Source organism: Halichoerus grypus, chromosome 1, assembly GCF_964656455.1.
Source record: "Halichoerus grypus chromosome 1, mHalGry1.hap1.1, whole genome shotgun sequence".
Taxonomy (NCBI): domain Eukaryota; kingdom Metazoa; phylum Chordata; class Mammalia; order Carnivora; family Phocidae; genus Halichoerus; species Halichoerus grypus.
In genome coordinates, this window is record NC_135712.1 from 65,858,009 (window position 1) to 65,872,016 (window position 14,008).

Below are 14,008 nucleotides of genomic sequence, written 5' to 3' on the forward strand. Positions count from 1 at the left end.
GAAAATGGTAAAACGTAATTCAAAAGAATCTCCCAAAATTGATGAATATGAGTTCTTAGAATCAAAGGACTAGACACAATGATGAATGAAAATAGACCCACATCAAAGTACATTGTCATGAAATTTCAGAATACATAGGACTAAAAAATTCTATACATTTCCAGAAAGAGAGAGAAAGAGACAGAGACAAAGAGACAGAAGGAGAAAGAGATCAAGAAACAGATCATATTTAAAGGATCAGGAAACAGAATAGCTTTAGACTTCTGAACCACAATGTAAACTAAAAGGCAACAGATTAACGTCTTCACAGTTTTGAAGGGGAATTATTTTCAGCCTAGAATTCTATACCCAGCCAAACTGTCAATCAAATATGAGAGATGAAAAGACATTTTCAATAAATTTACCTCCCCTGTATCTTTTCTTAGGGAGCTACTAAATGATTTCTTCCAACAAAATGATGACACAAAACCAAGACAAGGAAGACATGGAATACAAGAAACAGGAATATAGGAGAGATGTGAAGGGAGATATCCTAGGATGAAAACAGTATCCCGGTTCATGTAAGAAAGAGACTCCAAATTTTCTTCATAAATACAAAATTGATAGGAATAAACATCTTAAGAGGAGATGTGGATAAATGGCAGTAAACCTGCAGTTAAAGTACATTGATAAATACAAAGAAAACTAAGTAAGTAACAACAAAAACACAGTTATTAACTCTAAGGGGAAAAAAGATGCTGAGGAAAATAAAAATAACACGTCTCAGCTTGCATCTGTAGTCATAAAAATGTAAACACTGATATAAACAAAAATACTGAATTAACCAAAATTTAAATTACATCAGGAGAATGGGGAAGAGGCTATATATTGAATATGTGCATATGTACTGTGGAAGCAGAGGGAGGTAAGAGAACTAAACCCTGTTAGCATAAAAGAAAGTCAATAGCTAATGCAAAGAATGAAAATCCAAGATGCATTATAAGTGTGATATGTAGACACTGAGAAAACACCAAAATAATAAGAGAGTTAAAAGCAAATTGCCTCGGGAGAAAGAGAAAGAGAGTTGGAGTGGAGGTGCTGTTTGTTTTTCTCATCAAACATGCAGAATTTAGTGACATGCAGAATTTAGGGACTTATATATATGTACATAACGTTATTTTTTAAACAAAAATTAAAATAAAACATTTTGTTTTGTTTTAAAGCAAAAATATATTTTTTATGCACTAAATATATTCTTTATTCACTCCTCTAATCCAGATACTCTAAATGTTAATCTCAAAATAGACCAAATCATCAAAAAGCTGTGTGTCTGGGACTGCATTTTAACCATTTGTGTAAGTACCTTTCAGAAATTATACAAAATTCTTTTGCTATGCAGTTACTGCAAGGAACAGCTAAACTAAACCCTATAAAACAATTGTATTTACTGTAGAGAAGTAAAGGATGTTTTACAACTTCATACAGTCCTCTCTATGGACAGAAGGAATTTCTTGCAGGCCTCAATACTTAAAGAATAACTATTCTTATATTAAACAAATAGCTTTTCTTTCTTCCTTTTCCCTAAAATATGGACACTGCAATTCATGTATATGGCTCTTTAATTCCTTATTTCTGATGGCTGCCAGAAAACTGGGAAAAAAAATTGATGACCCATCTTTCTAAAAAGATATTGTGATATCTCCTAGGGACATTAAATTTATTCCTGGATTAATCTTTTTCTCTATCCTCATTTTCTCTTCCTTCCCAGTTACTTGTATTATATTATCTTGAAAACAATTTCAAGATATGCTACTTCAAGTGATTTTCAGAATGAAATGAGTATATGGGACTTCCGAGAAAGATGGCAGAGTCAGAGGATCCTAAACTCACCTCATTTGAGGAATACAACTAGGATGAACCCACATCAGTGTAAATAACCCAGAAAATTACCCAAAGACTGGCAGAACAGACTCTCCAGAGCTAAACATAGAGAAGAGACCACATCAAAAATGGTAGGAAGGGTGGAGACACAGTCGGGAACCAAGCTGATCCATGAGACTGTCCATGGGAAGGAGGGGCACTACAAGCACAGAGAAGGGACAGGGGCAGACTCCACACCAGGCATCCCAGTCACAGGGACCTGCACTGGGAAGACAAATCCCCATAACATTTGGCTTTGAGAGCCAGAGGGGGTTAATATCCGGAGTTTTTACAAGCATTTGGGCTTACCACCTGGAATTTTAAAAATGAGCAGCTTGGCTCTGGGAGAGCTGGAGGGCAAGAGGAAACTGAGTCCCTGCCAATAAACAGCACAACAAACAGCCCCGCTGAGATAGAGCATAAAAGCAACATTTTGGAAAATGCCTGGGGTATACAGGAAGGAGATTCATTTATTAATCTCAGAGTGTGTGCTGGAGAGTCAGGGATCTTTGGGAGACTTTTCCAAGAACAAAGGAGCTGGCGGGCACCATTTCCCTCCCACCCCTCAGCCTACATATACAGACACCTGCAGGAACCAGCACAGCACAAACACTTTCCACGTGGATTGCTAACAGTGCACCCCACCCCTGGGCTCTTCTGTAGACTCACCCCCTCCAACCTGGCCTCAGCAGGAGTATATCCAAAGTGGTGCCACAGGTGTGGCATTGTGCAAGCAGCCCCAACAGGGACCAGTACCACTCTAAAGTGACTCCTGTACAAGGGAGAGGGGGAAGATAACCACACATTAGAGTTTAACTGCAGCCTTAGCAGTGGGCTGGGAACAGACATCTAGTCTGACTGCAGGCCCCACCCACCAACAAAAGTCTCCAAGGGGATAACACAGGGAGAGCACCCTGAAGTTCAGTGCAACCACAACTCCGGCAAACACCTGGTCTGACCCAACTCAAGCCCAAGGCAGCCCCAGAGTGGCCCATTAACAATACAGCGGCCCAACTCTGCCCAAAACAGGCAAAGAGAGCTACTGCAGATGACTACACTGAAGGCAAACCAGCACAGCCACAATAGGAGGGTATATACAATACCCATGAGACACCCTGGAAGTGCCAGGTGCTGGTGAACAAGGGACACTGCACTACAGAGCACCATAGGACCTCTTCTTTATAAGGCTGCTACTTGCTACAGCTGACTTGATGTTGCTGCCTTTCCTAACATCCAGACACGAAATTAAAAATACACTAGAGAGAATAAATAGTAGACTAGAGAAAAGAGAAGTACAGATCAGTGACCTGGAGGACAGAGTAAGGGAAAACAATCAAACTGAACAGAAGAAAGAAATAAGATTAATAAAGAATGAGAATAGATTAAGGGAACTCAACCACATCTTCAAAAGTAACAACATTTGCATTATACAGATCCCAGAAGAAGAAGACCAAGAAAATGGGGCAGAAAATTTATTTGAAGAAATAATAGCTGAAAATTTCCCTAATCTGGGGAAAGATACATAAATCCAGATCCAGGAGGCACAGAGAGCCCCCAACAAAATCAACCCAAAGAGGTCCACACCAAGATAATAAGAGTAATTAAAATGGCAAAAAAAAGTAATGATAAAGAATTTTAAAAGCAGCAAGAGTAAAGAACACAGTACATACAAGAGAAAGCCCATAAAGTTATCAGCTGATTTTTCAGCAGAAACATTGCAGGCCACAAGAGAGTGGCATGATACATTCAAAGTGCTGAAAGAAAAAAACTGCAACCAACAATACTCTATCCAGCAAGGCTGTCATTCAGAATAGGAGGAGAGATAAAAGAGTTTCCCAGACAAATGAAAGTAAAAGGAATACATCGCCATTAAACCAGCCTTACAAGAAATGTTAAAGTGGATTCTTCAAGTGGAAAGGAAAGACCATAAACAGGAATAAGAAAAGTAGGAAACACAAAAGCAGTAAAATTAAGTATAGCTATAAAAACCAGTCAAGGGTTTCACAAAATAAAAATACGTGAAGTATGACACTATACCTAAAACATGGAGGGGAGAGGAGTAAATTTTGGCACTTTTAGAATGGGTTCTAACTTAAGCAACAATCAGGGCGCCTGGGTGGCTCAGTCGTTAAGTGTCTGCCTTAGGCTCAGGTCATGATCCCAGAGTCCTAAGATTGAGCCCTGAATGAGGCTCCTTGCTCAGTGGGGAGCCTGCTTTTCCCTCTTCCTCTGCCTGCTCCTCCCGCTGCTTGTGCTCTCTCTCTGTCAAATAAATAAATAAAAATCTTAAAAAAAAAAAAACTTAAGCAACAATCAACTTAATACAGATTGTTATATGCACAAGATGTTATATATAAACCTAATGGTAACCGCAAATCAAGAAACCAGTAATAGATATACAAAAAATAAAGAAAAGGAATTGAAGTATATCACTAAAGAAAGCCAGCAACCCATGAGAGAAGAGAGCAAGAGAGGAAAGGAACAGAGATCTACAAAACAACTGTAAAACAAGTAACAAAAATAGCAATACATACATACCTATCAATAATTACTTTGAATGTAAATGAATTAAACCCTCCAATCAAAAAACACAGGGTGAAAGAATGGATAAAAAAACAAGACCCATCTAGATGCTGTCTGCAAGAGACTCATTTCAAACCTAAAGACATCTGCAGATTGAAAATGAGGGCGATGGAGAAACATTTATCATGCAAATGGATTTCAAGAGAAATCCAGGGTAACAATACTTACAGTGGACAAAATAGACTTTAAAATAAAGATAGTAACAAGAAACAAAGAAGAACATTACATAATCATAAAGGGAATAATCAACAATATGTAACAATTGTAAATATTTATGCACCCAACATGGAAGCACCCAAATAGATAAAGCAGCTCACAACAAACATAAAGCAAGTAATTGATAGTAATACAAGAATAGTAGGAGACTAATACCCCACTGAAATCAAGGGATAGATGATCCAAACAGAAGATCAACAAGGAAAAAAGGAAACAGTGGCTTTGAATGACACATTGGACCAGATGTATCTAACAGGTATATTCAGAACATTCTATCCTAAAACAGTGGAATACACACTTTTCAAGTGCACATGGAACATTCTCCAGAAAGGATCACATATTAGGCCACAAAACCAGTCTCAACAAATTCAAAATAACAGAAGTCATATCATGCACCTTTTCTGACAATGCTATAAAACTAGAAATCAACCCCAAGAAAAAATCTGGAAAGAATAGAAATACGTGGAGATTATATAACATGCTACTAATGAATTAGTCAACAAAGAAATCAAAGAGGAAATCAAACAATACACAGAGACAAATGAAAATGAAAACACAACAATCCAAAATCTTTGGGATGCAGCAAAAGCTGTTCTAAGAGGGAAGTTTATAGTAATATAGGCCTACCTCAAGAAGCAAGAAAAATCTCAAATAAACAACCTAACCTTACACTCAAAGGAGCTAGAAAAAGAACAAACAAAACCCAAAACCAATAGAAGGAGGGAAATAATAAATTACAGCAGAAATAAATAAAATGGAAACTAAAAATAGAATAGGACAAATTGCTGAAACCAGGAGCTAGTTCCTGGAAAAGATCAACAAAAATGATAAAATGTTGGCTAGACTCATCAAAAAAGAGAAGAGGGGGGGAGAGGGAGAGAGGACTCAAACAAAATCAGAAATGAAAGAGGAGAAATATCTGACATCACAGAAATACAAAGATTATAAGAGAATATTATGAAAAATTGTGTGTCTACAAATTGGACAACCTAGAAGAAATGGATAAATTCATAGAAACATGTAACCTATCAAAACTGAAGCAGGAAAAAAAAAAAAAACTGAAGCAGGAAGACATAGAAAATTTGAGCAGACTGATAACCAGCAAAGAAATTGAATCAGTAATCAACAAACTCGCAACAAACAAGACAGCTTCACAGGTGAATTCTAACAAACATTTGAAGAGTTAATCCTGTTCGTCTCAAACTATTCCAAAAAGTAGAAGTGGTAGGGAATCTCCCAAATTCACTGTATGAGGTTAGCATTACCCTGATTCTAAAACGAGATAAAGACACTATAAAAAGAACTACAGGTCAATAAAGCTGATGAACATAGATGCAAAAATCCTCAACAAAATGGAGGATGGCAAACTGAATCCAACAATACATTAAAAAAATCATTCACCATGATCCAGTAGAATTTACTCCTGGGATGCAGGGTGGTTCAATATTCACAAATGAATCAACATGATACACCACATCAATAAGAGAAATGGTAAGAACCATATGATCTTTTCAATAAATGAAGAAAAAGCATTTGACGAAGTACAGCATCCATTCATAATAAAAACCCTCAACAAAGTAGGTTTAAAGGGAACATACCTCAACATAATAAAGGCCTTATATGAAAAACCCACAGCTAACATCATACTCAATGGGAAAAACAGAGAGCTTTTCCCCTGAGGTCAGGAACAACACAAGGATTTTCTCTCTCACCACTTTTATTCAACATAGTACTAGAAGTCCTAGACACAGCAATTAGATAAGAAAAAGAAATAAAAGGCATCCAAATTGGTAAGGAAGAAGTAAAACTTTCAATATTTGCAGATGACATGATACTATATAGAAAACCCTAAAGATGCCCCCCAAAACTACTAGAACTGATAAATGAATTCAGTAAAGTTACAGGATACAAAAATCAATACAGAAATCTGTTGATGTCTATATACTTAATGAACCAACAGAAAGAGAAATTGGTAAAACAATTCCATTTACAATTGCAACCAAAAATGATAAAATACCTAAGAATAAAATTAACCAAAGAGGTGAAAGACCTGTACTCTGAAAACTATAAAACACTGGTGAAAGAAATTAAAGATGACACAAACAAATGGAAAGATATTACATGCTCATGGATTGGGAGAGCAAATATTAAAATGTCAATACTACCCAAAGCAATCCATAATCAAACACAATTCCTATCAAAATGCCAACAGCATTTTTCACAAAACTAGAAAAAATAATCCTAAAATTTGTGTGCAACCACGAACGACCCCAAATAGCCAAAGCAATCTGGAAAAGGGGGGTACCCCCACTATCCCAGATTTCAAGCTATACTACAAAGCTGTAGTAATCAAAACAGTATGGTACTGACATAAAAACAGACACATAGATCACTGGAACAGAACAGAGAGCCAAGAAACAAACCCACAATTATTGATCAATTAATGTACAACAAATGAGGCAAGAATATGCAATGGGAAAAGGAGAGTTTCTTCAACAAATGCTGAAATGGGAATTGAATGGGGAACTGGACAGCTACAGGCAAAAGAATGAAACTGGATTACTTTCTTACACCATACACAAAAATAAATCCTAAATGGATTAAAGACTTAATTGTGAGACCTAAAACCATAAAAATCCTAGAAGAGAGCACAGGCAGTAATTTCTTTGACACTGGCCCTAGCAACGTTTTTCTAGATATGTCTCCCAAGGCAAGGGAAAAAAAGCAAAAATAAACTATTGGGACTACATCAAAATAAAAAGCTTCTGCATAGCAAAAGAAATAATCAACAAAAAAAGACAACCTATTGAATGGAAGAAGGTGTTTATAAATGATATATCCACTAAAGGGTTAGTACCTAAAATACATAAAAAAAAAAAAAACTTATAAAACTTAACACCAAAAAAAAAAATTCAATTTAAAAATGGGCAGAAGACACGAACAGGTATTTTTCCAAAAAAGATATACAGATGGCCAACAGACACATGAAAAAATACTCAACATCACTAATCATGGGAGAAATGCAAATCAAAACCACAATGAGGTATCACCTCACACCGGTCAGAATAGTTAAAATAAAAAACACAAGAAACAACAAGTGTTGGCAAAGATATGGAGGAAAAGGAATGCCTGTGCACTGTTGACGGGAATGTAACTAGAAGCAACTGGTGCTTCCATGGTGGGAAACAGTAATGGAAATTCCTCAAAAAATTAAAAATAGAATTACCATATGATCCAGTAATTCTACTACTGGGTATTTACCCCAAAAACACAAAAATACTAATTAGAAAAGATATATGCATTCCTATGTTTATAGCAGCATTATTTACAATAGCTAAACTATAGAAGCATGAATGGATAAAGATGTGGTGCATATATATAATGGAATATTACTCAGCCATAAAAAAGAATGAAGTCTCACTATTTGCAACAACTTGTATGGGTATAGAGTGTATGATGCTAAGTGGAATAAGTCAGTCAAAGAAAGACAAATACCGTATGATTTTACTCATATGTGGAACTTAAGAAACAAAACAAATAGTCAAAGAAAAAAAAAGGCAAAAAAGCAGACTCTTAAATACAGAGAACAAACTGATGGTTACCAGAGGGGAGGTGGATGGGGAATGGGTGAAACAGGTGAAGGAGATTAAGAGTACACTTATCCTGATGAGCACTGAGTAATGGATAGAATTGCTGAATCACTATATTGTATACCTGAAACTAATGTCACACTACATTAATTATACTGGAATTTAAAAACAAAAAAATTTTTTAAAAAAGAACAAAATGAGTATAGATAAATACATACAGCTCTGGAGATTTGCTTTCTACCCTTTAGGTAGAAACTGCCTAAGTACCTACTTGATTATGGGAAAGTCCTAAGGAAGTTCAAACAGATATGAAAACTCCAGAATGTTTTCAGAGTTGTTTGTGACACCATAGCAGAATCCCCAGGGCTTATTCTCTGCCACTTGGACCCTCAGACTTTGAGAAACTTCCCCTTGAATAACTAAGTAAAAAGAGAACCAAAGCAAGCTAAATCCCTTTCAGATCTAAATCATTTCTGGGGTGGTCCTGAGGGAAAGGAAGTGTAGTGTAGGCAGAGGTGATAAACTGCTGGCCTAAGCTGAATGTTTAAACGGATAGTGGTTGATATAAGATAGCTCCCGTATTTATCATACATGCAGCCAGTGACTGAGAGACTATAAACTTCAATGCCCAGGACACAGACTGAGAACAAAGTATGTGGAAAAGAGCTGATGGACAGTTAACAATACATTCCAAAGTATGCAGAAGGGCTTCAGCAGACTGCAGTGGACCTCATATGTAGTATTACCAAGTCAGACTGTCAGGCCTTCATGTGATTTATAACCCTGCGTTGGCTTTCATTTATGGCAGATGTAAAAGCAAATGTTTCCAGAACTCCCCTACATGACAGTTTCACAAATGGAAAAAAGAGTGTTTTCAGTAACAACCACAAAAATAAGGAATGGCCACCAATTGTTTATTATCTACCATATAATTACTATGTTAAAATCATAGGAAATACAAACAAGTATAAGTCATGACACTTACACACATAGACATATATACATATACACATCAAGACAATATGGGACAAATGAAAGTACTAGAGAAGTACAGAAGGTAATAGACAATTAAGTGATCTGGAAATGTAACCAGAGAATTTGAGCTCCAGGGTGATGTTTAATAGCGGGAAATATTCGCCCAAAAAAGGAAAATCGAGAGGACATTTTGGTTCAGAGATGGTAATATGCAAGTACTAGGTAAGATTATTCCATAATGAGTAGATCAGTTTGGCTGCAATGAAGAGTATGAGTAGGGGAGCAGTAACAAGGAAGACTGGAAAGAAGGACTAGACAAATTATAGGGTCTCAAATGCCAGACTAAGAGGTTTGAATCCTAAGCCTATTCTAGAGATAATACAACTGTTAAAGGTTTTTGAGCAGTACAGTAATAAGAAAGCAGAGCTTCAGATTTATTCAGCGATGGTATATAAAATATACTGGAAAGTGACAAACTGGGAGAAGCAGTATCACAACAGTTAAGTGTACAGTGTTAAGAGCTTATCCTAAGATGATGATGACTGAAAGGAAAAGAGATAATTGAGGCCCATTGTGAATAAAGTGACAGACCTTGATGATAAATGAAATAAAATCATAGACAGTTATGAGCCTTAGGGAACAGAAGAACATTACTATGGGTTATAGAAATATAGAAGTAAAAACATGCTGACTTGGCATATCCAGCAGACAAAAATGTGGAATGGGGATTGAGAGATAGAAAGGGTTGAGAGATAGCAAGTTTTGTCCCCAGTGTTTAGAACAGATAAGAGGAGTAAAGCAATTCACTAAATGAAACCTTGTGTATTCAAAATCTAACCTAATAGCTTCCAGGAAAAAGATTTTGACCTTGAAGATAATCAAGTCCTAGATGCTATACACTACAACTTTGAGGTATATACTGTTCTGATGAAAACCTTTTGCATCTGCATTCTGAAAGCAACAAAAAAAGGTTTAGCTCTTAGGACAAAGTCAGTTGAACTGAAACTATTTTTAAGATATAAAGAAATATGTGTACATTATATTGCTGTCAAAATCACAGCTGTAAAGAGGGGTTTTGTTCAGATTACAAAAGTGAAAAAATTATCTATAAATGCTGGATATTAAGTGTAATATGAATGAACACATTGCCTACAAAGAAAAAGAAAAATTAGAAAAAAAATTATAATTGGGGCTACGATCTTTTTATTCAGGCTAATCTTAAAAACTAGAATTTTCATATTCTGGACATGGGTCACTTTTTAATGGAAAATCCAACCTTTTGAAGCTCAATTTATTTCCTATTCGGCCTAAGTACATGGCCTTGAAAGAGTTAAGAACTGTCATGAAAGTGAAGACAGTAATCTCACAAAGTAGAACCTGGCTTAGCTCGTAGTTCCAGTTTTTGCTTCTGAATCTTGATAACCCGGAAGTTAAGAAAAACGACCTGGACTAAACTACTGGATCCTACTAAAAGCAAAATTTTAGCATGAGAGATCCTCCTTATCTTTCTCTTAGATTGAAAAAAACTTGGATATTAAACTTTTTTAAATTAACCTTTTTTACATTTAAATTTTTTTGTGACAAATTAGGGTTGAGATATATACATGGGATAAGCTAAGTCCTCTCTACCCTTAATTCTACCAGATAACCTAAGGCCAAACTGTCACTGTAAGAAGGCCCCGAATGACCCCTACACCTTCGTTCAATTAAACTATGACAAATTCTGGAACTATTTACATGTGTGTATAAAATATATAAAACAACCTCCATCTCTTAGTCCTTTTATAACCAATGGAGAGTTTCGTGCAAAGAAAATCTGTAATTGTTTTTAAATGGTAATGGCCGATTTAAAGTAATTCAAATAATGTTTGTGTGTTTCTCTAAGACCAAACAGAACCTGTGGGATGTATAATACTGCCCCAGAGTCCCCAGATAATATGTGTAAGAATGTGCTCATCCTTTTCTATAGAAATGAACATTTTTAAAGAAAGTCTCAAAAACTCTCAAAAGAAGATCAGAAAGAGAAGCAGACACTCACTAGTCGGTCTCTGTCATTTTGGAGTGATGACATAGCTTTCTTTAAACTCTGGACTTCAGCTGGGCTGGCTGCAGGCTGGGCTGCAGACCTCTGCTTTCCCTCCTCCAACTTGTGGAATTTCTCCAGTTCATTCAACAGGTGATCTCTCTCATTCTGTAGACTGGCCATAGCCTTGGAAAAGGACTGTACTTGGTTGTAAGAATCTTCTAGTTGTGAGGACAAGTGAAGCAGTTGCTCATCTTTGGACAGAAGCTGTTGGTTAAGTTTCTCGAGGTGAGGCAAGCTGTTATCCTCAGTGGAGTTCCCTGAAAGGGCAACTTTAGAAACAAGAGCATCTCTCCCCCTGCGTACGAGGCCCTGTTCTTCTCTCAGCTGTTCCAGCTCCTTCAGACTGGCATTGTATTTCCTTTTCAGTTCATCAAGCTCCTCATTGGCATGATCTCTGCTATTTTGTAGGGAATTCATAGACCTTCCAAAAGACTGGATTTGTGCTGTGAGATCTTTATTTTCTTTGGTGACCGAAAGTAATTTCTGTTCCATGTCCACCAGATCTCTCGCCAGCTCTGCCACTCTCTCTTCTGCAGTTTCTGTTTCGTTTCGCATTATCCCTGCATCATGATGAAGATGCTTTAATTCTTTCTTCAGTTTATCTTCAATTTCACCCACCTTCTTGGCAGCCTCCTTCTGAACATGAACCAATTCCTCTTCCAGTTCTGTAATTCTCTTCTGAGAGGAGGAAAGGGTAGTACTTAACTTCTGTACTTCTTCTTCTTTTACTTTTAATTGGGCCTGAAATATTCCCAAAGTTCCTTCTTCTTGCAAGGCTGTCAATTGTCTCTTTAGTTGGGATACAGACATCTTTAAGCTCTCAATCTCTTTACACAAACCTTGTTTCTCCTCCTCTAGAGCAAGAGAGGACCTCTGCAGATCCTCCTTTCCATCCTCAGACTCCTTCAGCTTTTCTTCCAATTTGGCACATTCACTTTTCAGCTCCTTATTCTGCTGAAGTTGAGCATCAAGGAGTTGCTTTTGCTGGCAGTCCTTTCTTGATATGACTTGGTTCAGGTCTTCTCTATATTGGATTAGTTCTGCATCTAGTTTGGCATTCTCAGAATTGAGATCATCCATATGACTTCGCAAGCATCGAATTTCTTCTTTAAGCTCGTTATTCTCAGCAGCAGCGTCCTGGATGAGTTGATCTTTTTCCAGGATGACAGAGAGATGTCGCTCTTCCAGCTGTTGGTAGTCGCTGACAATGCGGTCTCGGTCATCCTGGAGAGAAGACATGGATTTAACAAAGGAATTCAACTGAGCCTTCTGCTGCAAGTTTTCCTTTTTGATGGATTTTAGTGTCTCCATAAGGTGTTTGGTTTTGTCAACAGCCTTTTTTTTCTCCTCTTCTAAGACAATATTCTCCTCTTCCTCCTGGGACAACAGGTTTTCCAATTCTTTAATTTCTTTATTATGTTGCTGATGCAGTTCAGCAACAGCTACTTGGATTGCCTGTTCCTTGGCAGAAAGCAGGCTTATAATCTTCTGCTCTTTCATGTTTATTTCTTCATGCAGCCTGCTGGTCAGTTGTCTGGAGGCCTGAAGATCCGTCTCTAGCTGTTCATAACTGAACTTACAATTCTGGATATCAGCCTCTTGCCGCTTTATGATCCCTTCCAAGTTTTCTTTATTTTCCTTACACTTTTCTAAAGAGTTATTTAAATCAGTCGACTGGTCTCTGAGAATCTTAAGTTCTGATTCCAACTTAGCTAATTCATTCTGAGAACTGTGGTATAGTTGTCGAATCTCTTCTAGCTGGGACAAAAGTTCTTTGTTTTCCCCCTGCAGAGTATCACAGACCTTCTGTTGAAGCTGAACCTCTGTCTGGGCCTTGGACTCCCAAATCTGCTTGTCATGTTCAAGCCTGGAAAAAAAAGAGAGAAGGTCATTAATCACAGATTTCCAGGAAAAACTATCTGATGCCTAAGGAACATATATGACAATGCTACTCAGATCTAAAGATGAATCAGTATTCATAATTAAAGGTGCTCATCCTTTCCATGAAGAGATATTAGCTCTACTGGATGCTCTGTATTAAAGGTATAGTGCACCTAAGGGTATAAAAGTCATAAAACTCCAAAGCCATGTTGCTTATTTTAGTGACATGACTTTGTACACTCTAGAAAGCAGTATTTTCTCCTATTTTGCTTTACTTTGCTCCAGACAAGCTCACATCTAGCTCCTTAAAGGAATAATCTTGGTATGACAGACAATGACAAAACCTGTCTCAGAGCAGAAAAATCCTATTAAAAGTGGAGGAGTACCCAGTATGGGGGACACTGTTAGTTCTTGAGCTTGAAAAATGATATAAAATTGAAGTTAGAGGAAAATAACTCTCATGCATATGAATTGATCTGGAATACGGGGAAGAGAAAAGAGGAGATCATTTATGAGGCTAAAGCAATCATTTGGGAGTAACACAGTAAAAATCCAGACAAAGGTAGTGGAAATGAAAATTAAAAGAAAGGGAGAAATCAAAGCGATCTCTCAACAGAGAGAAGGGAAGAGAAGCAGAATGGATTTTTCACCTAATACTAGCCAAAAGTCATCAACAAAAAAAGAAAGAGTCAGAAGTGAGAGAGAATGTAGTTTCTAGGGAAATTTAAGCCAAAATTAGGCCCATAATATTAAAGGGAATAAAAATAGTTTAGAGGCT

The 14,008-nt window shown here is 37.0% G+C and overlaps 1 protein-coding gene across 4 annotated transcripts in view; it reads right to left on the reverse strand.

Moving 5' to 3' along the window:
- The window catches only part of GOLGB1 (golgin B1), a 99,696-nt gene that overhangs the window by 18,916 nt on the left and 66,772 nt on the right, over window positions 1-14,008 (reverse strand). For all 4 annotated transcript variants that reach the window (XM_036093704.2, XM_078066530.1, XM_036093703.2 and 1 more), the window contains one exon: window positions 11,302-13,216. In XM_036093704.2, the coding sequence (XP_035949597.1) occupies window positions 11,302-13,216 (1,915 nt within the window). The remainder of the gene's footprint in view (window positions 1-11,301; window positions 13,217-14,008) is intronic.